This window comes from Pan paniscus, chromosome 12 (genome assembly GCF_029289425.2).
Source record: "Pan paniscus chromosome 12, NHGRI_mPanPan1-v2.0_pri, whole genome shotgun sequence".
Classification (NCBI taxonomy): Eukaryota; Metazoa; Chordata; class Mammalia; order Primates; family Hominidae; genus Pan; species Pan paniscus.
Genome location: NC_073261.2, coordinates 75,729,726 through 75,754,800, shown reverse-complemented (window position 1 = coordinate 75,754,800; position 25,075 = coordinate 75,729,726). Strand labels below are relative to the sequence as shown.

The following is a 25,075-nucleotide window of genomic DNA, read 5'->3' as shown; positions in this document are numbered from 1 at the left end:
TTAACTCTTGGATCTGTTCTTCAAGTAGTATAATACGTGGTTTGACATGCATGCTAGACACCTGTTTTTCAGGATGGTACCAAAACAACAGAAATTCTGAAGAATTATGTCATTCGAGTTATCACAGTTGATTATTCAAATAACTCTCAGTAATTATGATCTTGACTTCTACAATGTAATTATAAGAAAGTCAGTTGTTCAAAGATATCCAAAATGTTCACCCTTGCCAAGCAATGGATGGGAAGAGTGGTGACAAGAATCTGAAATTTGAAATTAACCTGATGTATTTGTAAGTTTTTCCTAACAATGTTGCCGTCCATTAAGGACTGTTTTTAGTGGACTTTCTTAAGCTTGTATAGAGTTGACCTGAAGGATTTAAAAACCACTTCAGTTTATTCAGTGTTTGCCATGTATGCCATACACATCATACACTGGAGTACATTTAAATATCATTAAAATGTACCACTGCATAAGACAGGTCTGCTCCTTCCTTGTTCTAAGGTAATTCTGTTTCATGGGTTAGTCAGACACAAACCGGTATTATCAAACAGAACTGTCACATATTTGATCTGCAATGTTCACCGGTTACATGGAGCTAAGAAATATACAGAAGCTAATAGAGTTATAAAGAGACTGGACCAAGAATCATAAGACCCAGTTATGAGTTGTTAAAAGTGAGGGTGAAACATGTCCCTTCAGTTTTCTCATTTTAAATAAGACTAAATGATCTCATCTTTTTTATTTTCTTTAAAATTTTAAGGCCTTATGCAAAAGGCTGAAAATCTAAATGGCTAAGATTTAATGGAATCCATAGGATTTCAATGAGATTTGGAAAATTCATCAACTATGTGGCACAGAAAATACAGACAGCACACATGTACTATATTCTGTATGGGATATCAGGACCAAAACAAAACAAAAAAAATCACCATCCAGGTTGATAAATGGAAAAAAGAGGGTAGAGATCTCTTCCTGATACATCCTCAGAGAAGATTTTGGCCTCCCTAAAAATTCCACTGAAAGTTAGGTGTCTCTAATGTTCATTTTTCTTTTTTTTTTCTCTCAAGCTTCATAGAGATCCTCTATATTTAAGTTTCAGTTTTGTTTATCTTTAAAGATCTCTTCACTGTTCAGAATTTCTTTTCCAGAATCAACAATCACTTTCCAAAAATTGCTCTTATTTTTAAATTTTGTACATTATTTCTTCCATCAAGAAAGATGATTATCAAAAGGAAGTTTCCTTCCTTCCTTCTTTTTCTCTCCCTTTCTGCCCCCTTTGCTCCCTTCTTCCCTTCCTTTCTTTTAAAATTACTGATGGCTCAGATACACTTTCTATTCTTCATAGAATAAAAGGGAACATGTATTCTGGCAAAAAAGGAAACAGATTTTACTGACCCAGAAAAGAAAGCATGTTTTGAATCTCATCCATCTCTTCCACTGGCATTTTAATGTCCTCCCATAATTACACACTGCTTGCTTAGCATGTGTGATCATAGGACCAACTACAGGGATGGCTTCTCACTCTTTGATTTATATTCTTTAATGGACTCCAGCCCTGGGGCCAGCAGAGCTAGAACAGAAGACGCAGTCTGCCCCTGATATTTCCTGGTCCTTGCCAAGAGTTTGCAGTCAAAAACTCTCCTAGAAATCATTTCCTAAAGATAATCATTCTTAACATCTATCCTCTGGAAGAGATCTCTCACCTGTTAACAAGCACCATACCTTTCACAGAATCAAACAATTATTTAAAAATGGACTATGAGGCAACTGCACACAGAGCTTATCCATCTAACTTTGCTAGAATATAGAGAGGCATGGAGCAGTGGAAGCATATCCAGTATTTTGAATTTTTAAAAACATCATGTGTTTTGATCATATACCCTATGACTGGACTATGGGGACCAGCTTCAGGTTTAAAGCAGTGAAGCTGTTTGATGGAAACCTGTAAAACTTAATGAGAATGCTGAGCTCTAGCATCAAAGCCGTTGGCTGGCTCAGAAAGGCTGTGGGGATGTGGGCAGAGGCAGACTTTTACATCTTGTGCTGCTTCTTGATAATCTGACTCTTGGATGCTTTGCCCAACTTTACTTAAAAGGGGAAAAAGAAAGAAAGAAAAACTAAGCAGGCAGATAGGAATCTCTTTCAACACACTTTTTTCTTAAATTTGAAGAGGATTTGGTTTGTTAGTTTGCTTTTGATCAAGGAGATGGTAGTGGTAGAAAATTCTTGTCTCTCTTACCTTTTTAGAATAACTAAGGTCACTTAGTGTGATATGCTGGGACCCCTTTGGCTAGATGACTTTTCAGTAAGAACTTTAAGAACTTTATATAAAAACATGTTTTCTGTGTTTGCAACCACAGAACTTAAATATTACTGTAGAGAGGGACCTTAAGGTACACAGAGATTAATGCTTTCACTTGAAAGATGAAAACCCTAGTGCTCATAGAAGTTGAATAAAATGCATTGCGTTGCACTTCACATAGACTGGTCAACCTTGATCACTGGGCAGTCTAAACGATTAAAAACTGCATCTCATGAAGCCAGTTTTGTTAGTTCCTTCATGCTTCCCACCACTCAAGCTCCCCACTCCTTTTCACTTTAATCTGAGGCATATCTGGTTTGATTGCTTTGTTTGGGCAGAAATATGTAAATTTTGCTTGTGTTTGTATTTTGTATTCTTCTTTCTCCAAAACTGTAAAAAGTCATCTTAATTCTACCTTTAAAGAATCTCTACACTGTATCTCCCACTGGATCTGTTTCAGTATATTTACATGGAGGCTTAGGCTCTTTTGATCATTTATTCCTATAAAATGCTGATTCTATGCAGAGTTTTCTAGAAATATCCATGGCAGTGAATAATAAACAGCAGCCTTGATTAGGGTGAAGTTGTTTCCCTTGCATCATTTGCTTCTGTATCACCTTATATTTCTGTTAAAAATGCAGGTCTACTGTTGAATCAGAAGCAAGGGGGACATGAAGCTGCAGTTTAATAAGCTCTCAGATGATGCTTATGCACAAAACTCTGAACCACTGACCTACAGGGTAAAACCCAATTCCTTTCCTGCAGCAGTCACATCCTGTCATTACTTTATCCATTTCAACATCATTTATCCAAACTTTTATCCAGCACAATTGTTGACCTCTTTTCCCCATGCATCTTTTCTGCAGACACACTAATTCCAGATATACCCTAAACACATCATTTATTATTTTACACCTGCACCTTTTCTCCAACTTTTCCTGTCTCTACTCTTATCTCTATTTTTGTTTACTTGGTGACATACTACTTTTCATTCAGTGCCATACTACTTTTCTCAAATGTTACCTCCTTGGGAAAGCCTTTTCCTAAATATTTCTCAGTCACCATCCCTATACTGCGTTGCAATAGAATGTAGCATAAATCTCTATTATAGAACCTGTTTCATTTGAATGTAATTATAATGAATCTACACAAAGGTTATAGAATACCTACTATGCCCCAAGTTATACCATTAAAGAAATAAAAGTCACAATCTCTACCATCACAAAAATTACTATCCAGCTTTTTTCAACCCAAATCCTCATCTGAAACAGAGAAAACAGAAAGGTATTTGAGTATTTCCTCAATTCTCCCAAGGAGGATACATAACTAGCACCATTACATACAACAGATGTCTTAGGGCTTTAGGGTTTCATCTACTTGGGAAACCCCAGTTGATCAAATACTGGTAAAATTACATTACAGTAGCAATAAATGCTATGATAGAGATAATTCAAAGGTGAGATGAAAAAGCAGAAATATCTAATTGAGTATGTGTTTATCTCTCCTGAACCACGTCTTAATCCTGTTTCTATGGTTATTTAGCATCTAGATCAGTGCCAATTATGTTGTGGTCATTGAATACATTTTATTATTGAATTAAAGGCATTGTAATTCATTTTTATTAGTGTGAGTCTTTGGAACCTGGCCGAGGCAATGTGAATTATCCATATTTGTAAATCCAGCATCTAGTCAGTGCTGAAGATACTGTTGGCACTCAGTGAGGGCTTGTAGAATAAATGAACACATTTGGAGGAGTTGCCCTATTCTCCAGTAGAAACTCAACAGCAATGACAACAATAACCCAATTAAAAATGGGCTACGGACTTGAATAAACATTTCTTCAAAGAAGAAATACAAATGGCCAACAGGTGTGTAAAAAGATACCCAACATCAGTAATCACCAGAGAAATGCAAATTAAAACTACAGTGAGATATCACCTCATGCCTGTTAGGCTGGCTATTATTAAAAAAGACAAAAAAGAAAAAAACAACAACTGTTGGAGAGGATGTGGATAAACTGGAAGCTGTGTACACTGTTATTGAACATGCAAAATGGTGCAGCTGCTTTAGAAAACAGTATGGAGGTTCCTCAAGAAAATAAAAATAGAATTATTATATGATGCAGCAATCCCACTTCTGAATATTCAGCCAAAAAAAAAATGAAGTCAGAATTTTTAAGAGATATTTATACTCCTATGATCACTGTAGTACTCTTCACAATAGCCAGGATGAGCACACAACCTAAATATCCATTGATGGATGACTGGATTTTTAAAAATGTGGTATATACATACAAGGGAAAATTATTCCGCCTTAAAAAAGAGAATCAGCCAGAAGCCTGTAATCCTAGCACTTTGGGAGGCCAAGGCAGGCAGATCGCTTGAAGTCAGGAGTTCAAGACCAGCCTGGCCAACATGGTGAAACCCCGTCTCTGCCAAAAAATACAAAAATTAGCCAGGCATGGTGGCATAAGCCTATAATCCCAGCTACCCGGGAGGCTGAGGCAGAAGAATGGTTGAACCTGGGAGGTGGAGGGTGCAGTGAGCTAAGATTACGCCACTGCACTCCTGCCTGGCCAACAGAGTGAGACTCTGTTTCACAAAAAAAAAAAAAAAAAAAAAAAAGAAGGAAATCCTGCAATATATGTCAACAAGAATGAGCCTGAGGACATTATGCCAAGTGAATAAGCCAGTCACAGAAAGATAAATACTGCATGATTCCACTTACAAGAAATATCTAAAACAGTCTATGTCATAGAAGCAAAGAATAGAATTGTGGTTGCCAGGGCCTGGGGCAAGGGAGAAATGGGGAGTTGCCAATCAATAATTATAAAATTTCATTATGCAAGAAGAATAAATTCTAGAGATCTGCTGTATAACATTGTGCCTCTACATAACAATACTATATTGCACATTTACATATTTGCTAAGTGGGTAGATCCTATGTGAGCTGCTCATACAATAATAATAATAATAACAACAATAATAATAATAACAAAATAAAACTTCTTTCATATATTAGAATATATTCATTTGGCTAGATGACATAGTTATCTTTTCCCAAGCCACCCATCAATTTTCCAGTCAGTTCTTCCCTCTCAGTAAGATTGAAAATTAAAGAATAATAAAGTTTTAGAATTGAAAAAAGTGATAGTTTTAATTTGAGGATCAGAAGTAATACTTAAAGAAAAACTACTAGGAATGCAAAATTCTTCCTTTGTGGTTAATCTACATTTATAAGTATTCCACTTGACATTTAATTGCTTCGCGTGTTATGTGTATTTCAAAGACAAAAAGAAAGAGTTTATTAAGACTGCAAATGAAGTGAAAAAATGCTGCATTTTTCTGGGTGGACAGTAGGGATGGTGGTGGTATTTTCAGTGTTATTGTCATCTAACGAAGCCTAATTTAGTTTGAATATATATTTTGGAACAAATAGCCTCCAAATACAAATTCAGTTTAGGGGAAGATAGTGTGAAAAGGGATAAAATGCCATAAAATTCTGATGTCCTAAAGAAAATGTGAGAGTCTGGGACACCTCCTTGTTCTCTGCAAAGCCTGCAGCCAGCTCACTTCAGACAAAGTTGTCTTTTTATAAACATGATGTAAGCATACACTCACAAGCTCTCTGGAAATAATGATGTTTCTACTTGTGTCAGTTAAAGGCATCCCTTTGTTCATCTAATCACCAAGAAAATTTCAAGGGAGGTGTGCTTCACTTTAGAGAGGTGCCGTACTTCATGGGTGCCTCTAAGGGACTCTTTACAAAATTCATGCTGCAGAAGCAGCATTCCCCTAAATGGTTGCTTAAGAGTGCAAATCCCCAACTGTCCCATTTATATCCAAGGAAGAGTTTACTTCCTTTAGGGCATAAGCCATTATATTACAAAGTCATTAAAATGGAAATAAATACATAAGTTAGCAAATTGTGGTAAGGTAAAATAATCCTATATAAACCATGGCCTAAAAATAAAGAATATATACAGAATTCAGCATGAGGATATTACCATACAGAAATGATAATTAACCACAGTAAACCTGCACACAGTGATTTTCTGCATTTTGGCAAGTGAAAAATTTTTGCTATGAAAGCAGGACTCTAAAAATAAAAAAAAAAAAAGTAAAGGAGACCTAGTTTTGAATTGATATTAAAACACACAGGCATTTTACTTTAATGGTCATGGGCTTAGGTCCAACTATTTCAGAATCCAAAGCTTATTACTTGGATAGTCAACGCACATCATTCCAAGACTGCAGCTGCTCCTAATTTGGATTGTTAGGGGATTATCCCTACAAGAGTCCTCATGGCTCATCTGCCCTCAGCGCAATCAGATGAGAAGATCCTGACTTCCATCTCCAGAAAGAAGGCCAAGCCCACCTGGGGCCTGGGGGTAAATGAGAAGCCCACCTGGGTAAATGAGAGCTTCTGTGGGATCTTGACACCGAGATGCTGAGACTCCAACTGTAAGCCTCAGACTCCCTACTGAGCTACAAATCAGCAGTTTTACATTTTTTATTTCTAAAATCTGGATTTGAGTTGCAATCAAGGTATATCCTGATTTAGATTAATTGGCAGTGTTTAGTGATCCATAAAATAATTGTGCACCAATACTGTCAATGATGACAATATAATATGGTGGTTGACGTGCTCTAGCTCAGTGATTTTCAAACTTTAATATGTATATTAAATCACTTGGGGATCTTACTAAAATGTAGACTCAGTAGATCATGGGAAGGGGCATGAGTCTTTTCATCTTTAACAAGCTCTTAGGTGATGCACATCCTGCTGGTTCACATCCATATCTTGTTTAGTAAATCTCTAGGTATGCTATGAGTTGTTCATGGGCTTTATTTCCTTTTAAACTACCTAAAAACTACAGCTTTTAGTTGCATGTCCTTGTTTAAAAATTGTTCCTATATCTTCTATGTAGCTTTATATACACGTATTGTTAAACAAATAATAAACCAAATAATTATTAAGTAATAACTAAAGGTAATGTTAATGAAAGATTGGTTTCAATCCTTGATGATCACACCTTATAGCCTGGATACCGTGGGGAAGAAAATGTTACTGAATAAGGTCAATTTACTCTTTCAAACAAACATTTCACACGCTCATATGAGACTCTGCTTGGTTTACAGGTAGTGAACACTGGCAGGGAAGACTAATTGCTTCTGAAAAGTAATGCGAAATGAAATCTGATGATGACAATGATAACATTCTTAAGAACTAAAATAATTACTTGAATTTGAACTATAAAAATTAACTGACTATTCCCAATTCAGTTCCTTTACAAGGTACCCATATTTTAAAAAAAAATTCCAGTTTCTTATTTATCTTTACCAATTTTTGATACATTAGATAGTGGATGCCATAATTTAGGATAGCAAAATGGAAAGCACACTGGGCTTGGAGTCAATAAACAGGTTTCCTTCTGACTTTTTTCACATATTAGGGATATGGCTCTGATAATATTATGTATAATTTGTGGTCTCCAAGTTAATTCAATTTTCTCACAAAGCTCTTAGAACAATTAAATGAAACAACTTTTAATATGAGACAATGTGTGCAAAATCTCATAAATTCATCTGCAACCAGGACAATTCACATATTTGTAGGGGTCAATGTAAAATGAAAATGAGAAGCCCCCTGTTCAAAAGTTATTAAGAATTTCAAGATGACAAGAAGAAGATATTAAATGAAGAGCAGGGCCCTTCTATGTGTGGAGCCCCATGTGACTGCATAGGTTATAAGTCCATGAGAAGGCCCTCTCTGCAAGATAATTGTAGCTAATCCTCACTATATTAATAGAGTATTAATAAAGTTTATACTTGATTGAGATATTACAATATACCAGGCACTACTCTCAGAGCCTCAATTACATAATCTCACTTAATACTTTACAGGGGAAAGAAACTGAAGCACAGAAACATCAACTATCTTACCTCAGGTGATACAACTACCAAGTTTAAGGGAGCCAAGATTGGAATCTGGGAGTGTCTGATTCTAAAGCCATTCATCTTAACTAATTTAATGCAATGAGTTATCTACAACAATTTATTGTTATTCCTGTTTAATTCAAATTTAGAAACCTAGGCTCACAAAAATACGTCCATATTTCAAGGGCAATTCACTTAGTATGACCTTGATTAAATGACCTATGTCAACCTAATTGTCTTATATCCCTAGTACTCCACAGAGAGCCTGGTACATAGTCCATTGTCATGTACTAGATATAAAACTAAACACTCAGTCACCAATTTTTCTGTGCACAGAATATTTACTCCACAAAGATAAAAATCTCATTTTCCTATTATTCAAAATCACATGCTTCTGAATAAGAGTATTATTTTCATTTAAAAGCAATTAATTTGTTTTAAATGTGTTTCAATAGTGATGATTTTCCTGGGAAAAAAAAGACACCAATTACCATGCACAGAAATAATTTCCTTCCAAACATAAGGACTTTGATCCAAAGATCTAAAGACAAGAGTATATCATCTCATAATAGAAATTAAGAGGAACTCCAAAATACTCATTTTGTTTTGGATGAACTTCAGATTTTTAAAAAATATGGCTCAAACTTAGTTAAGTAACAAACTTAAATTTATATGAAGGTGTTTTTCTTTTTCTTAGCAATGTGTTTTCTGATCCTTCATCTCATTTTATCTTTCCTATTCTTTTCCAATTGTGATAGTGGAACTATTTCACTGTGCTTCAATCCCATACAATATCATGCCCAGTATACAGCTGAGCAGAGAGACAAACTCAGATTACTTGATTACCTTCCCTTTAAAATTATTACTAATGTCCTCTGCAAAGCTAACTACAGCTTCTGTTGTATTATTAGAGTAATTTTTCATACCTCACTTAGGAAGCTTGTATTGTAAATCTATATTAATTTGCCCAACTCTCTCTCCAGATTCCTGAGTGCATTATCTTACTCATCTATGTGCCCCAGTGTCTAGCACAGAGCCTGGCACATACTATAAAAAAAAAATATATATATATCTGTACAGAACAGAATAGCCAGATCACTTAGCCCAAACATATACTATAATCATTACTAGAACATGGCTTGTAATTATATTTATATATATATATATATGTATATATATACACACACACATACATTTATATATATTTTTTGAGACAGTCTCGCTTTGTCATCCACGCTGGAGTGTAATTGCACGATTTCGGCTCACTGCAACCTCTGCCTCCTAGGTTTAAGCAAGCACGTTTCACTAATTTTTTGTATTTTTAATAGAGATGGGATTTCACCATGTTGGCCAGGCTGGTCTTGAACTCCTGATTTCAAGTCATCTACCTGACTTGGCCTCCCACAGTGCTGGGACTATAGGCATGAGCCACTCCACACCTGGCCCATACTAGATAGTTTTAATGTTGATTAACATAATGCTCACATGCAAGTGTTAATGCATAAGCAAATGGAGCAATTTAAACAAGATGCTCTGGTAGGTGCTGAAATTAAGAGAAAATGTTCAGTCTCAGACATTGTTCATTGCTGCTTTCTACTGGGCTGAAAAATGTCATATTCTATAAAATGTATCAAGTCCTCAGAATTAAAATGTCACTGAACCCCCTGACAGACCATGCTATGCTAGCTTGATATTTGAAAGCACTACAATTCATTATGCCAACTGCTGATACTGTTCCGGGCTATGGGGCATCTGCTGAAAATGATGGGAAATAAAAATCTGTGGGTCCCCTGGAAAGGAAAGATTCTATGTTTGAAAAGCTGAATTCCAAACAAGAACTCACCAGATGCTTTGTGGACTGAAGAGCTGGGTTCCATTTCCTTGGGGACCTGAGCAGATGGGACTCCCTGAATCCACTCTCAAAGAGGAGTGTCTATGGCAAGGTGCCTGGTTTCTGCCCCAATTGTTTATTTCCCTTGCCTCCACGGCTACAATGCACAGAAGTGAACTTACCCTTAGCAATGTATACAGCCAATACTTTAGAAAATCTAAAAATCTAGAAAGTACTTCCAAATGTGTTTTCTGTGCATTCCTGTTTGTATGGCTGGCTACACAGTATGGAAAATAAAGCAAGCATTATCTTAGTTTGCCTTAAGAGGAGGAAAAGTGTACAGGCTTCCAGAGTAGGGAAGAGGTTCACAGAGGTAACAGCTCCAGACCAATTCAACCCGGGGAGTGGGAAAGATTCCACTGAAAGCTCATATATAACTAACTGGACATCTGAGAAATATTTCCTGCTGCTTCTTCTCCCCCATCAGATCTTCCCTTCTCTGACATCCCAGCAATCTAGGCTGCGTTTTTCTGTTTTCTTTTCCCTAAAGGTTCCTACGAAGCTCATTTCGTCTAATTTTATCTTCATAAAAATACTGAGAATGAGAGAAGCGAAGTGAGATTATAATATGATATGGGGAGCAACACAGAGTGGCAGTTAGGGGCAAGGATTTCGCTCTCAGATTATTTGGGTGGGAGCTTAGTTTTGTTACTTACTAATTATTTTCCCCTAGGTCAGTTACTTCACTTTTCCTATCTCCATGTCTTCATTTGCCAAATAGGGATAGTATTTATGTGTACCTCTTTTCATGCTTAGAGTATTACCTTTGCAATTATGAAGCTCTGAGAAACTGGTGGTGCATCCCTCTCTGCAATATAATAATCATAATGTATTCAAAAAAGGGCTAGTAAAGACAAAATACCAGAAATCCACCAAAAACTTGTTTTTTTTTCTTCTTCTTCCATTACTCCCTTTCTGATAGGTTTGAAATACCAAGTATCAAATTATTTCACACAGTTTCATGGATTTGTTTTTGCAAAGTTGTTGTTTTACTGTGTTCCTGATGCCCCCAGGCACATGCCTGTTGGGTAACTCACTGGATGTTGTTGAAATTTTATGAGAAATAAAAAATGCTTAATATGTTATTATTATGCTTTCCCTGGAATATGCTGACTCCCTTACCCCTTCAGCAATAGCTCCTACTTTTCATGTACATTTGTATAGAGCCTAGTTCAATCATAGGCACATTGAGGCACTACAGTGTTTATGCCATGGGGGTTTGTTTGAATGATCTGATGCAGGTAAAGTGCTCTACTAGCAGGACTATCAACTCAGGGATGGCACTCACAGCCATGTGTTCTGCTGAGGTCTCATGAGTTCTCATTTGCATAAGGGAAAGATTATTATTAACCTGCGTGCGTTATTGTGAAGACTTTTAAAAGGAAAGGAGGATTTTTGCAGTCTGCTATTCTACACATGAAAGGAGGCAAGGGTAATCGACCTCTGCATTTAAGTACTGACACTATTACAGTAGAAGGACTGAAATATATTTCAATATTTCCGAGATCTAGAAGAAACTAGGCTGGGCCTATAACAAACTGGGTTAATGACACATAAGAATTGTCAAAGCCTTTGACATTTCCACAAACCCCATCTAGCTTTCTTGTTAAAGTTTTCAAAGCAAAACTATCATCTTCCATGTTTTAAATCAGGTAGAAAAAAAATTTCTTTCTATACCTGAACTTCTGCCGAAAACATTAAGCCCATTTGCCTATTCTAGATGGGCTAAACCAGACTCTCTCTGAGTCACTAAACGAAGACCTTGCCTCTAGGAATACAGCACAGAGAAGCTAGAAAATTGTCATTCAGCCCCAAGCCATCATCTCTAGTGCTCACTAGGCTGTACAGAATAGAACAGTCAGAGCACTTAGCTCAAATATATACTATTGTTATTATTAGAACATGGCTATTTTGTGAGTCAGCCCATTCCAGCTGACACAACAAAATGACATATTGTATAGTGCATACTGATCCTACATGAAACACTTTTAATATAAAAGTTAGCCTGTAACCACAGTCAGTCTGCTGGTCAAAAATTGAGCATCTGCTGCGTGTCAGCCTGGCCAATGCATGAGTCCTTGAGTGAAGGGACTTCTTTGCATTTTCTCATAGGCTATTAATCTTGCGGGCATTAACAAAACCTATCTTAAAATGGTTCATACAGGCCAGGTGTGGTGGCTCACGCCTGTAATCCCAGCACTTTGGGAGGCCCAGGTGGGTGGATCACAAGGTCAGGACATCCAGACCATACTGGCTAACATGGTGAAACCCTGTCTCTACTAAAAATACAAAAAATTACCCGGGCATGGTGACGGGCACTTGTAGTCCCAGCTACTCGGGAGGCTGAGGCAGGAGAATGGCGTGAACCCAGGTGGCGGAGCTTGCAGTAAGCCAAGATCATGCCACTGCACTCCAGCCTGGGTTCATATAAGTGAAGACGTATCACCACATAAAATCAAGGAAGTATTATCTATAGTTCTATAATGATATGGTAAGTAAAAATATGTGGATCTGTATGGAAAATGTTTAGGAAAAAGTGAAGTGGGAAAGCAAAAAGCAACTGTCTTCCCGAAAGAGTGAGGGATGAGGCATATGGGAAGGTCAGTGTAAGTAAATTGTAAAATGGTACCAACCAGTATATGGACCATGACAAAATAATAAGAGAAGAGAGGCAATAAGTCAGGGACCTCAACAAGGAAAAGTCTAGAGGAAATGAAAACCTGGGGATAAATTGTTTAATCATGACTTTGGAATCCATGTGAGTTCTCTGCCAACTAAAGTAGCCCTCCCTCCTCTCATCTGGCATGATTTCCAGACGTGACTGAATATCTCTTTTTCCTCCAAGTTCCTGCTAGGTTAATTTATCCATCAGGTCCAAAGCCTTTTATCCCAAAATTGGAATAAATTGGAATGCAAATTCTGCCATGAGATTTTGTTCTTATGTGTAAATGACAGATACTCTATTCCTCTCTGAGCAAAGAGGAAAATAAGATCAAAAAAGGGGAGGAGGGGGGAGGGATAGCATTAGGAGATATACCTAATGTAAATGACGAGTTAATGGGTGCAGCACACCAACATGGCACATGTATACATATGTAACAAACCTGCACGTTGTACACATGTACCCTAGAACTTAAAGTATAATAATATATATATATATATATATATAAAATAAAAAAAAAACAAGAATATCCCCTTTTGGAAGTAGAAGTAGATTAACCTATTAAACTAATATCAGCCATTCAAAAAAAAAAAAAAAAGACACTTGAGGAACCAAATTTGATGAGGATGGTCAACCACAGAAGTGCACAAATTGAGAAGCCTTCAAAACTTTCTAAAACTTTCTCTGTTGTCCAAAAGAAGAAAGATAGGGATTAAGGGGCATTTGGAGGAAGGAAATATTTCATCTCTTTCCCAGTGTTGATGCTGGTACACTGTGATGTGGGCACTTCATATGGCAGAGGAGATTACACAGATTTCATTAAGGAATCAATCATTTTTTCCATGGTGAGGGAAAATGCTTACATAAGATAGGATATTTTCCAAACCTCATCTACCTCAATAGCATCTTCCAGATTTGTGGGAATAAATGTTTCTAAGTGTAATTAAAGGCTGAGCCGATCTAATTAGGTTGATGAAATTTTCAGTGGGACTTCATTCCCCTTAGCATTTCACTCACTTTTTTTTTCTCTCTCTCTAGAATACTTCCTTAGGCTTAATCTGAGCAATTTTTAGTGGCAGCATTCTAAGTTACCTCACACAGGCAGTGTCTCCACTCTGACCGTAAAACCTCCAGCAGGTACATATGACTAAAAACAAACTTCAAATAAAGGATTCTAGGTTGTTTTATTTAACACACAGTCCTTTCCTCCTCTTCAGTTTCATTTCCTTACTAACAAACTACGTTAAATAATGTTCACTCTGCAGGAGGGAAATAAGCATTTCAGAGCATTTCGGGGGCACAAAGAGACCAGGAAATGCATAATAATTGCAGGAACAGGTTCTGAGGAGGAGATTAATGAGGGAGCGCCATGACCCTTCCTGATAGGTCAGTGACTACAGAAACACTTACACGATGAAAATATTGGGATAGAAACACATACTAGTGAGATTTTCATCTATCTTTAAAGATTCTTAAAATATATCTAGTGAGCACCTGAAGAATTAACTGTGAGACTTTTCTACAGGAAAATGCTTTCCAAGTGGTCTAAGGTAAATGGGCAAGATGTCCTCATAGAGTCTGAGCATCTCAGACACCATGATTTCTCTTTCTGCAAGATTTTCTAACCTCCTCTCCTTTTGTAGCAGTCACTCAAAAACTGCTTGTTAGAAAATTTAATTAAATATAAAATGATAGAAAATTCCTAAGCAACATATATTTCAGCTTTTACTCAGTGTTATCAAAATGCAAATAATATAAACAAGTATTTCTGTCAAAACAGTGTTGCCTTTGCAAAAAATCAGATTTAGAAAGCATATTTTTTAAAAGACCTATTATCTTCTAAGAATTTCATAGGTATGGGCTGCATATAATGGCAATTTATTATTTACAATTTTTCTTTAACTCTTTTTTTTCAAATTTAAGCCTGTGAGTCATTTTTCAATGAGTACAGATATTTTCCCAGACTTTGATTTACTTATGATGAAAATATGAATTATTTAAAAAGAACTACTTTGATCTCCATTTGAATTCCCGGCCATTCAAAGTTCCTTGTCATTTTAAACAAAGCACCACATGAAGTTCAGGTTAGGCTTTACCAAATTATTTTGAGCTAATCTTATTTTATTTTGAAATTTGATAATCACATACACAAAAGTAACTTTCCAATTGAGGGTTAGTTGTTCTACGTGCAAGCAAAGTCTCATTTCAAATAGACATTATTAAATGCCATATAGGGAAAGACCTAAGTTGCTCCTAAGGAATATGAGATTATAGGTTGTTTCAATATGTTGAGTGATTTCCTTTTTCTTTTCTTTAATCTGTAAAGAATAAATGTGTTAATTCGTGAGAGTGGTATTTTTATGCCTTGAATGCTATTGTTTACAATGAAATAGAATTGGCCATTTAAATATTATATTTTCCTTAATAGGGTTCTGTATTCTAATCCTGCTGGACCCCCTTATTACTCTTGGTCAAGTAACTTCTCTAGGTCTGTTTCCCCAAAAGAAGAAAGTTGAACTTAGAAAATGATTTCCAGGATCCTTTCCATTCTAACACTCCAAAATTTCTTCCATGACTTCAGACAAGGTGTTATTAGAATCTCCTTCAAGACTGGTTATGCTAAGAGGGACTACATACCAGACTGAAAATAAAAATGCCATCAGCCAATAAATGAAGTCATAATTAAGGGTTTACACATGCAGTGTGCTATCGACCAGGAAGTCCAAGCTAGAGTTCAGGAAAATTTACATAGATTTTACTGTTAAGAGAGATTCTGCGAGAATGAACATGGGTATATCCCTCTCTTTTCAGTAACTTCACAAAGCTGACCTATTTGAAGTAGGGTGATTTAACTCACAATCCATGATACTTTGTCACTATTTCATTTCAGAAGTAACAAGAGCAGGGCCTTCTAAATAGATAATGGTTCAGACAGGATGGAAACTATCAACAACTAAAAAGCCCTCCAAAGTGCTGGGATTACAGGCATGAACCACGACACCCAGCACGTTGGGAGGCCAAGGCGGGCAGATCACTTGAGATCAGTAGTTCAAGACCACCTGGCCAACATAGAGTGAAACCCGTCACTACTATAAATACAAAAATTAGCTGGGTGTGGTGGTGCATGCCTGTAGTCCCAGCTAACTTGGGAAGCTAAGGCAGGAGAATTGCTTGAACCCAGGAGGTGGAGGTTGCAGTGAGCTGAGATCATGCCACCACACTCCAGCCTGGGCAACAGAGCAAGACTCCATCTCTTAAAAAAAAAAAAAAGCCCTCCAAGTGAGGTATGTTTTGATTTATAGATTAATTGTGCTGATATCCTTCCAAACTCCAGTGCATCAGAAGAAGTAAAATGAAAAAGATTACACAAGTCAAGAAAAAAGTGACCGTGCTTCCTCAGACACACACCCCAGATGGGGAAGACAGAGTTGGAAAGTGTCCAATCAATAAAGAAGAGTGAATTGTATCCAAACCCCATAGTGACAACAGCACAAGTGAATCCTCCTTTTATGAGTTTAGCCGCTGTGAACTAACATGTCACTTGGAAGACCACCTGACTTATTTTTTGGTATTGTGGTTTTTGTGGTTAAAAGGCCAATATAAAAAAAAATGAATACTAAGGTAAGGAATCTTTATTTATCAATTCATAAATTAGAGGTGTTAATCTGAAGCACGGTTTAATTTGAAACTGTTATTTTAGATTAAGGCAATTAACTACAGTTTTATACACACACAGAAAAAAACTGCCTCACTTATGCAGAATTATCAGAAGATTATGTGTCTCAGCTGAACTCAAGGATTCACTGCAGGAATTATTATTATTATTATTTGGATGCCCAAGAGTTCTTTAGTTAGATTCCCATTTCTGCTAGAGTTCCCTCCATTCCCCTTCCTTTTTCCAATCTAAGCAGGATTACTCTTCTCTGTACAAAGCAGGATGTAGGGACTGATTATACCTGGCCTGGCTCACAGTGAAAATGAGGAAGTTGGTACAGGTGATTGGGGATGTCGCTCTGCCCTCCACTTTCCATCCCTAGAATGGAGTTTCAGAAATCTTCTAAAAATATCTAATTATTCTTTTACCATACCTGATATACTTTCTCCATCCCTGCCTGTCTAAATTAGTCACTGTTTGAGATGCTCATATTCTGACTCTTCTGTGTTTCTCTCCTTGTCTTCTAGAACTCTCACTCATCTCACCCTCTTTTTAAATCAAATAACTGTGTTAAATAATTTAATAATTCATTCCTCACAGTCTATTATTCATTTGTAAACATTGTTTTAGTTTGTAACAAATTTGAGAGTTTGTACAATCTTTTAGGAACTCTAACAAACATTTCTCCTGCAACAGGGCTCTTAACTATGGTAGTTAAGAGCACAAAGGACACTGAAATCAGACTTCCTCGATTAACATTTAGACTTTAATACTTGTTAGTTGTGTGACCTTCCTCAAGAAACTTACCTGCCTCAAACCTCAGTTTCTTTGTCTGAAACATGCAGATAATAAAATGTCTACCTATTTTGTGAGGACTCCTGTAAAGCTCTTATAATAGCACAAAATAACAGCTCTGGAAATATTAGTACTATAATAATAATAATAAATAATAATAATAATAATTAGATTATCATCCTCTACAGAGCTTAACACAAACCTGGATCATACTACATATTTGTAACCAGTAAAAGTTACTTTCTGAAAGGCAATCTATCACTCCTACTACAAAGCATGGGTAGGTTTGGCCTTTCAGAACTGCACCTCTTCATGTTTGTTAAAACTACTGCACTTTTAAATCTCCCTTAGGATTATTCTATATACATCCACATACTGGGCAACGAATCAACCAGTATGTTCACATAAAGAGAAGACAGGGAAGGATAATTCAGTAGTAATTGTTTTTCCCTAATGCTTAACTGAATCAAGTTTATATGATTAAATTATTTACTTTAGAATAAACCAAGTACATCACTGCTTACCAACAGCACCTATGGCTAACAGTGAATTCAAAGTTATTTAACTTTGATTTTTAGAAATCTACACCATTAAATTGTAGCCATACCTCTGGTTCCAGTAGCCCAAAGAAATTGGACTGTGTCTGAATGAAGTTTTTAAAGACAGCTTTTATGGAAAATATTCATTAAAAAATGAAATTCAGGGACTTCTTGATCTTTCTCTCCCCAAAACCCAACAAATTCCAATCTTATACAAAGTTACAATACACAACTACAGCTGATAATGAGGGATGAAATTACTGATGTCATTTAGTTTGATGATCTTGCTCAGATAAATATCAAGTAAATTCACCAGATAACAAATGAAACAGTTTTACTTCCTCCAGAATGTGTTGAAAATAAAGGAAGAAAATTATGTCATTATATAGACTTATTTTGTTTTAGTTTTGTTTTGAATTACATAGTCGTTGCTTCTCCTATAGGCTAATTTCTTTTTCTTCTTTTTTCTTTTAATAGTCAAAAAAGTCATCACTGTATGCATAACACCTATGGCATTTAGGTAGAAATAAGCAAGTAAACCATTTAGCTTAACTTTAGACCCAGTATCTCTTTTTGTTTGACTTTCTTTTATAGCTAATATCAACTGTCCACACAAATCTCAAATGTAAATTACTTACAGACTAATAAAGAAGAGGAACCTAATTCCTTCATAATGATCTATGAGCTGTTTCCCTCCCCCAATCCTACATAAACAATAGCAGAATATTGAATTTAAAGTTGTGCCGTTTGACTCTGGAACATCGGGTCTTCAGCAAAGGTGCTTTCATGCTGGATCTGAAATGATGAGATCATGAATTAGGAATGATTCTGATGGCAACGATATTTACCTCTTTGAGACAGCCCATAAAGTTGTTACTGACTGGTGACCCTGGAAGGTCGGCTGTGCTGGGACTGCCTCCAACATAGAAAAAGTCATCAGACCCCAGCATGGTATAATCTTCTTGCGTGTAGCCCGTTGTGGTAAGAATCCCATCCACTGATATTGTCACCTAGATAACAAAGCACAGGGAAAGGACACGCTATACTCAGACCTAGATACTGTAATCCTGGGATATGCCTGTTTTGTGTTTTGCTTTTGTTTTTGTTTCTTTTTTTTTTGTTTTGCTTTTTTCTTTTTTTCTGTTTGTTTGGTTTTTGTTTTTAGACCTATGACGGAACCCATTTTCATGTCTGTTTGAGGTTTATTCTTAGATTCTATTCAACTAGCCCTAAGAGATCTAAACTAGTTAGAGAGTTAACTGATTATTGAACTAGTGTCAGCATCATCCCTACTGCAACTCAAAAGTTATTGAGCAGACACAAAAATGGTGTTAGTAAAATGCTTCCTAGGTTAGTTTTGCTGGTGTACATATTAGTAAGGTTTAGTTGTCTGTTATTAACTAATCACAACGTGCACCTTGTTAACATAAAAGGCGCAAGCTATTTCCAGCAACATCACTATTTGCACTATTGAGCAGCAATTGTTCAGCATGCAAGTGCCTAAGTCCATGCCAAAGGGAGAGAAAAGGCAAAACAACCAGTAGAAGCGGCACACGCTGATGTGCACATGCAGGAGGTACAGTACAGTTCAGAAAAGGAAAGAAAGAAAACAGGGAGAACCAAAGGAAAAACATAAAAATAAAAACAACTGCTTTGTGATGACGTAAAGATGAGTGGGTGTGGCATCTCCAGCATTCCCAAATCAAGTTTCCATGCCATGCATCATGAATGGTTAGAGACTGGCTGAGCCTGCGGTCACTCGGGCCAGCCACCATTTTGTCTTATCCCGTGTTAACCACAGCTGGATGCAAAACGTTCGAAACGTTAACGATGCCCCTACAGGTGAGTTGGAAAACAGAAGTTGACAGGAACAGGTAAAAAATAAGAAGGTCAACAACAGATGAAAAGAAGGAGGTCAAAGTAAGCAGAAGAGTACCAACCGCAGTTCCTCTTTTGTTAATGATGTCTACAGTTAAAAGAAAGAAAGAAAACACACGGCAAACCCAAAATAAGAAACAATTAGAATGATATCTACCGAACAATGTAGTTTGTTTACCATAGCGTGTCCAATGCCTGAGTGCTTTGTGGAGAAGGGGGGAGAAAGGAAATTAAAAACTGTGAACAGAATAACGATCGTTACTTAAAAAATATGATGGTCTCTACCATGTTAGTACATTTTTTGATTCAGGTAACGGTTAGTAGAATGAAACATTCCATGAATGACATGTTAGTTATTAAGCATGTTAGTAACATAGAAAAAGGGCAAAAAAATTTTACAAGAAAAAAGCAGACTAACAAGTAGGCCTCCCACAGAGGTAATATTTTTCCTGCTATTATTGTTCATAATTTGCTACTAGACAGAAACAGACACATGACAATGTTCCCTTTGTCTTCCTGAGTACATCTGAGAGACATTGGAAAAGTCTAAAAGGGATTCAAAGGCCTAAAGCGTTTCAGCTGACCACTGCAGCCCTATGCCCATACTTGACCCCTCCTCCACCCTGGCCCACCCCAGCCCCAGGAAATTAGTAGGAATCAGTTGGCATTGCCCTACTACTCAATTTTACAGCATACAAGGACTCCTCCTCAACTTCAAAACTTCCTTCGGTCATATTGATGGACTTTAGGGTCACAGTTTACTGCAATGAAACAAAGCAAAGATCCTGACACATAGAATGAGTAGAATGGATTTGTGTTTAATCTGTCCTGCTACACATGCACCCCAGCTGTATAACTACAGTTTCCTTTGAGCTACCAATTCGCAGTTTGGTTTGTAACCTGAGCAAAGGCAAATCTAGAAAGTGGACTCCTTGAGCCCCCACCCTTCCTTCTGTGCTTCTCTCAAATGAGCCTCTGGTTTCTTTGTGCATATCTGAGAGAAAAAATTTAAAAAGGAAAACCAAAGAGACAGACTTATAGGAAATCCATGGTCTACAGTTATACTGATGGTGGCCGATCCTCTCCAAAGGCAGATGGAAGCATGCAGGGCCCCTCCCATGTCAATGAGGGATCTGGAAGGTCTGGGGTTCTCAAGAATCTTTCCATTTTATTTGTTTGCCTTAGCTAGACTAAATCTACACTCCTAAAGCTCCTTTTTGTTTCTCTAGCTCAGATAGTTTAAACCTTTCAGAACAGGAAAGAAAAGGTTAGACAGTTAACAGCTCTGAAAGAGAGGGCTGTTTTGGTAAAGGAAAACCACAGACAATCCAGTCATTCTGCAACTGTTCAGAGAAACAACAAATATGTTAAGGATATTAGTTTAAGATCAGCATGTACGGCAACACTTAACGAAATGATACACTGTAATATAAAGTTTCACATAATACCCAAAACTTATAATGTTCAATATAAAAGGACAATCTATTCATTTTTGTTCATATATATACTGTAATCACGTCTTCATTAAAAACATACAGTATATGTAGACCCACAGATTTAGTAAATAGTTGATATTTTCCTAGTATATAGCATCTTGAAAAAATTTTTTTAAAAAAATACAATTAAATAGTAATGGGCACCTAGAAGATTAACTGGCCTTTCCAGAGTCATTTGGGGTTTAACTTAAAGCATCTATGCTAAAAATAAAAATATCTTCAAAAACAGAACCTTCAGGAGATATGTAAGCCCCTAAAGAAATTTTTCCCCTCAGGGACTTCTCTTGTCCCCATTTTGGGGTTGGGAGGAGGAGGGAGTGGGGACTGATACAATCCCAAATCACAAACATTATTTTTTTGACTACAAAAAAGGAACTGTGACTTAATGACCCCAATGTGCATGCTTCCAAATGATCGCCATGAAAACTATAATTTAAAATTAAACAAACAAAAAAACCAAAAACACAACAAAATCACACACATCACAGGAAGGGCAGGTCGCAGGGATATCCTTGCAGCCCTTTTGGAAATTTTCATATGGCCCTGTATCAAAATAGCCTTTGGGCCCCCAGAACTTTCTAGATATGCCCCTGCTCAAGTATGGCAGGAAGATTCATCTCAGAAGAAGAAAAAGCTAATTTGCAAGTGACTCTGAGGAGCCCTGTATCATGTTGTTAGAGTTTTTAAGTACCACACACACAGCTATAGCGAGAAACAAAGCCAGTTACTCTCTTATCCACTGCGCTGTTACCTGACGCAGATTCCTGGTGACTTTCACATCATGCCAGGCATTATCATTAAACTTTCCATTCACAGGCTCCACTAGTGCTTCAAAGGCCCCTGATCCCAAATTAATGACCAGAGAGACAGCTCCATTTTTCAGGGCAAGATTGACATAATCAGCCGATTTCCCAGTGTGAAGCATCAGTCCATTCCTCTGAAGGGTTTTAAATGACAGAGTTATTTCATCACTGCTGCTTTGAATGGGGTTTTGAGACAAGTCGTAGCAGAAGTATTCAGATCCTTTGAACGTGGCAATATATTCTTCTTTTCCTAGAGGAAAACAGATGATACATACATAAGTAAACAAATACACTATGCAAATCAGCAGGTCTTAACAGAAACAATAGCTAATCACTCCCCAAATTAACCTGCTTAATTAGATTTCATCACATGAACTCTGTCTCAGTCAAACAGTACTGTACGGGGCAGTATTTTTTAAAAAAATTTATTATTATTATACTTTAAGTTTTAGGGTACATGTGCACAATGTGCAGGTTTGTTACATATATATACATGTGCCATGTTGGTGTGCTGCACCCATTAACTCGTCATTTAGCATAACTCGTCCTAATGCTATCCCTCTCCCCTCCCCCAACCCCACAACAGTCCCCGGTGTGTGATGTTCCCCTTCCTGTGTTCATGTGTTCTCATTGTTCAATTCCCACCTATGAGTGAGAACATGTGGTGTTTGGTTTTTTGTCCTTGAGATAGTTTGCAGAGAATGATGGTTTCCAGCTTCATCACACGTATGTTTATTGCCGCACTATTCACAACAGCAAAGACTTGGAACCAACCCAAATGTCCAACAATGATAGACTGGATTAAGAAAATGTGGCACATATACACCATGGAATACTAGGTGGCAGTATATTTTTAATAAATCTCAACTATTGGGCCATCAATTGCAGTAGCTAAAGCTGGTATTCTTGAAAATTCAATTATTTTTTCAGTATCACTGCAAGAGCTCTGATCAGAGAAAGTAGTTCTGTGATATCTCCAGGGCATGAATCAGGTACCATAAATGCATATTGGATGGTTCCACTCTGCTGACAACAATGGATTCCAAGATGTTTTCAACATTCTCTCCATCCAACTGAGGCATTATTTTAATTTTCAGTGAGACATTTATGTTCAAAGATCTTTTTCAATGAAGAGACAAACAGTTGTATCATTGAGAGACCATAGCAAATTATCTGGTAAGGAGAAAGGAAAGAAAAAAAGATAGAATCTGGTCTGGGAGTAAACAGACCTCCTACAGAGCATGTGCATTTTTTATCTCTGGATGGAGGGAGTAGCGATAGAAAGTCTAATGGAGTCAGCTGGATTACTGATCCATTCCCTGGTGTAGTCAAGCAGATGGTAGGGCTGGCTGTTATGACACTGGTAAGAATTCTAGCACATTGTCATGGGGATAGCATGTAAATGAAGTCTCAACATTTTCTACGTATCTTAGTCTTTACCAGATTTAGGAGTAACAAGGCGGCTCTCACGAGATGCTAGACAGATCAAACAGAAAGGTGGATATTTGGAAAGAACAGTCTTCTCCCACTGATGAGGAGAGTTGAACCAAAGGAAGAATGTAAGCCATAAGACCCCTTGACTTTCTAGGCAGTAATGATGCTGTGCCAAGAAAAATGAGACAGCATGGGTGGGAATCAGCTTCTGATAAACTATAAACATATAATTATAAACGGTACTGGAGAAACTTAATCTGTCCCACTGGCAACATACTATCACTATTATGCCCCCGAGAGGGTTGATACATCAGCAGGTGTTGCATTCTCCCCTGTAATAGGTTTTTAATCTCAGGACTATTTTCATTTGATTGTCAAATAACTCACGTCCTGGAATCAGAGCTCAAATCGCTTTCAACGCATCAGTGCCAGATGATCTGCCTTCCTGGATGTAGAAAATGGCCATCAGTGGCTACAGGTAGTCAAACCATAACAATAAATATCACGGTGATCACCTACAGGTATTCACCAGGAATTGAGCCCTGGAATATTAGTCATTGACTACTAGCAAATTATTAGCCAAGACTATCAGTCAGACCAAATAATTCTGAGTAAGTCATAGGAAAGACCTCCCAATCTGTAATAGTGAATCCCTCCCATTCAAACGCTCAGAATATTGGCTGAGCACCTCCCAAGTGTTAAGCCCAGTACCAGTTATTAGAGATAATGAAGTGAACACAATGGACTTAATTCCTGTCTCGGAAAGTTATAGTCCAGGTGTCTGCTCCCCTGGTCAGTCCAACATGGCAAGTGGTTCAATATTGGGCACAAGTACAACTATATATTACTATTATACTGAGAGGAAAATGTGGGTCAAAATATGAGTTTGGATTGTAGGTTGGCCACTAGCTGTCACTAGAACAATTATTTGCTTTTCAAATTTTTGTTTCTGAAAATGGTTAGAGATACCAATCTTTCAGAATGAATGTGAAGATACAATGAGATAATGTCTGTGCAGACATCTGGTAAAGTTGATACGTTGGTGATAAATAGTCAATGTCTTCCTGCTTGCCTAATTAATGTGATAAATGTGATAAATGATCTAAAACAAACAACATAAATCGTATGTTATTATGAAATCTAGAATTTTCTCTTTAAGATAAAAAACAGGACAAGGATTCCCACTGTCAACATTTATATTCAATGCTACACTTGACGTTGTAGCTAATGCAGGAAGACAAGAAAAGTATATGAACATTGTAAAGATTATAAATGAAGAAAATCATGTGATATAAGCAAATATATTGCACAAATTGAAAGACTAAAATAATCTACAGAAATTATTTGGCTTAATAAGAGACTTTGGAAAGAATTTAGAGTTCTGTGTACTAGAGACAATCAATGTTTCAACATATGTAAATAGATTCATAGATTCAATGAAATCCTAATCAAAATCTCAAAAAATTTAAAAAAACATGTAAAAAGCTGATTCTTCACAATCTGTGAGAAAAAAAAAGAGTCCCAAATAGCCATGATATGCCAGAGAAAGAAGATGAAGTTGCCTGTGTAAAGATGGACATTTATTACAAAATTATAGTGCTGAAGAAAATGCATTAGGATAGGTAAAATGAGGAGAATAACGATAATCAAACTTAAAATATTCTTAAGCATATATGAAAAC

The 25,075-nt window shown here is 36.8% G+C and overlaps 1 protein-coding gene across 44 annotated transcripts in view; it reads right to left on the bottom strand.

The window, feature by feature from the left end:
• NRXN1 (neurexin 1) overlaps positions 1–25,075 on the bottom strand; it is a 1,114,986-nt gene that overhangs the window by 685,734 nt on the left and 404,177 nt on the right. For 20 of the 44 annotated variants that reach the window (XM_055107954.3, XM_055107959.3, XM_055107953.3 and 17 more), the window contains 3 exons: positions 21,909–22,210; positions 19,819–19,863; positions 18,632–18,793 (listed from right to left, as the gene is read on the bottom strand). In XM_055107954.3, the coding sequence (XP_054963929.1) occupies positions 18,632–18,793; positions 19,819–19,863; positions 21,909–22,210 (509 nt within the window). The remainder of the gene's footprint in view (positions 1–18,631; positions 18,794–19,818; positions 19,864–21,908; positions 22,211–25,075) is intronic. The other 24 variants (XM_034953100.4, XM_055107970.3, XM_055107969.2 and 21 more) reach the window with 2 other exon arrangements.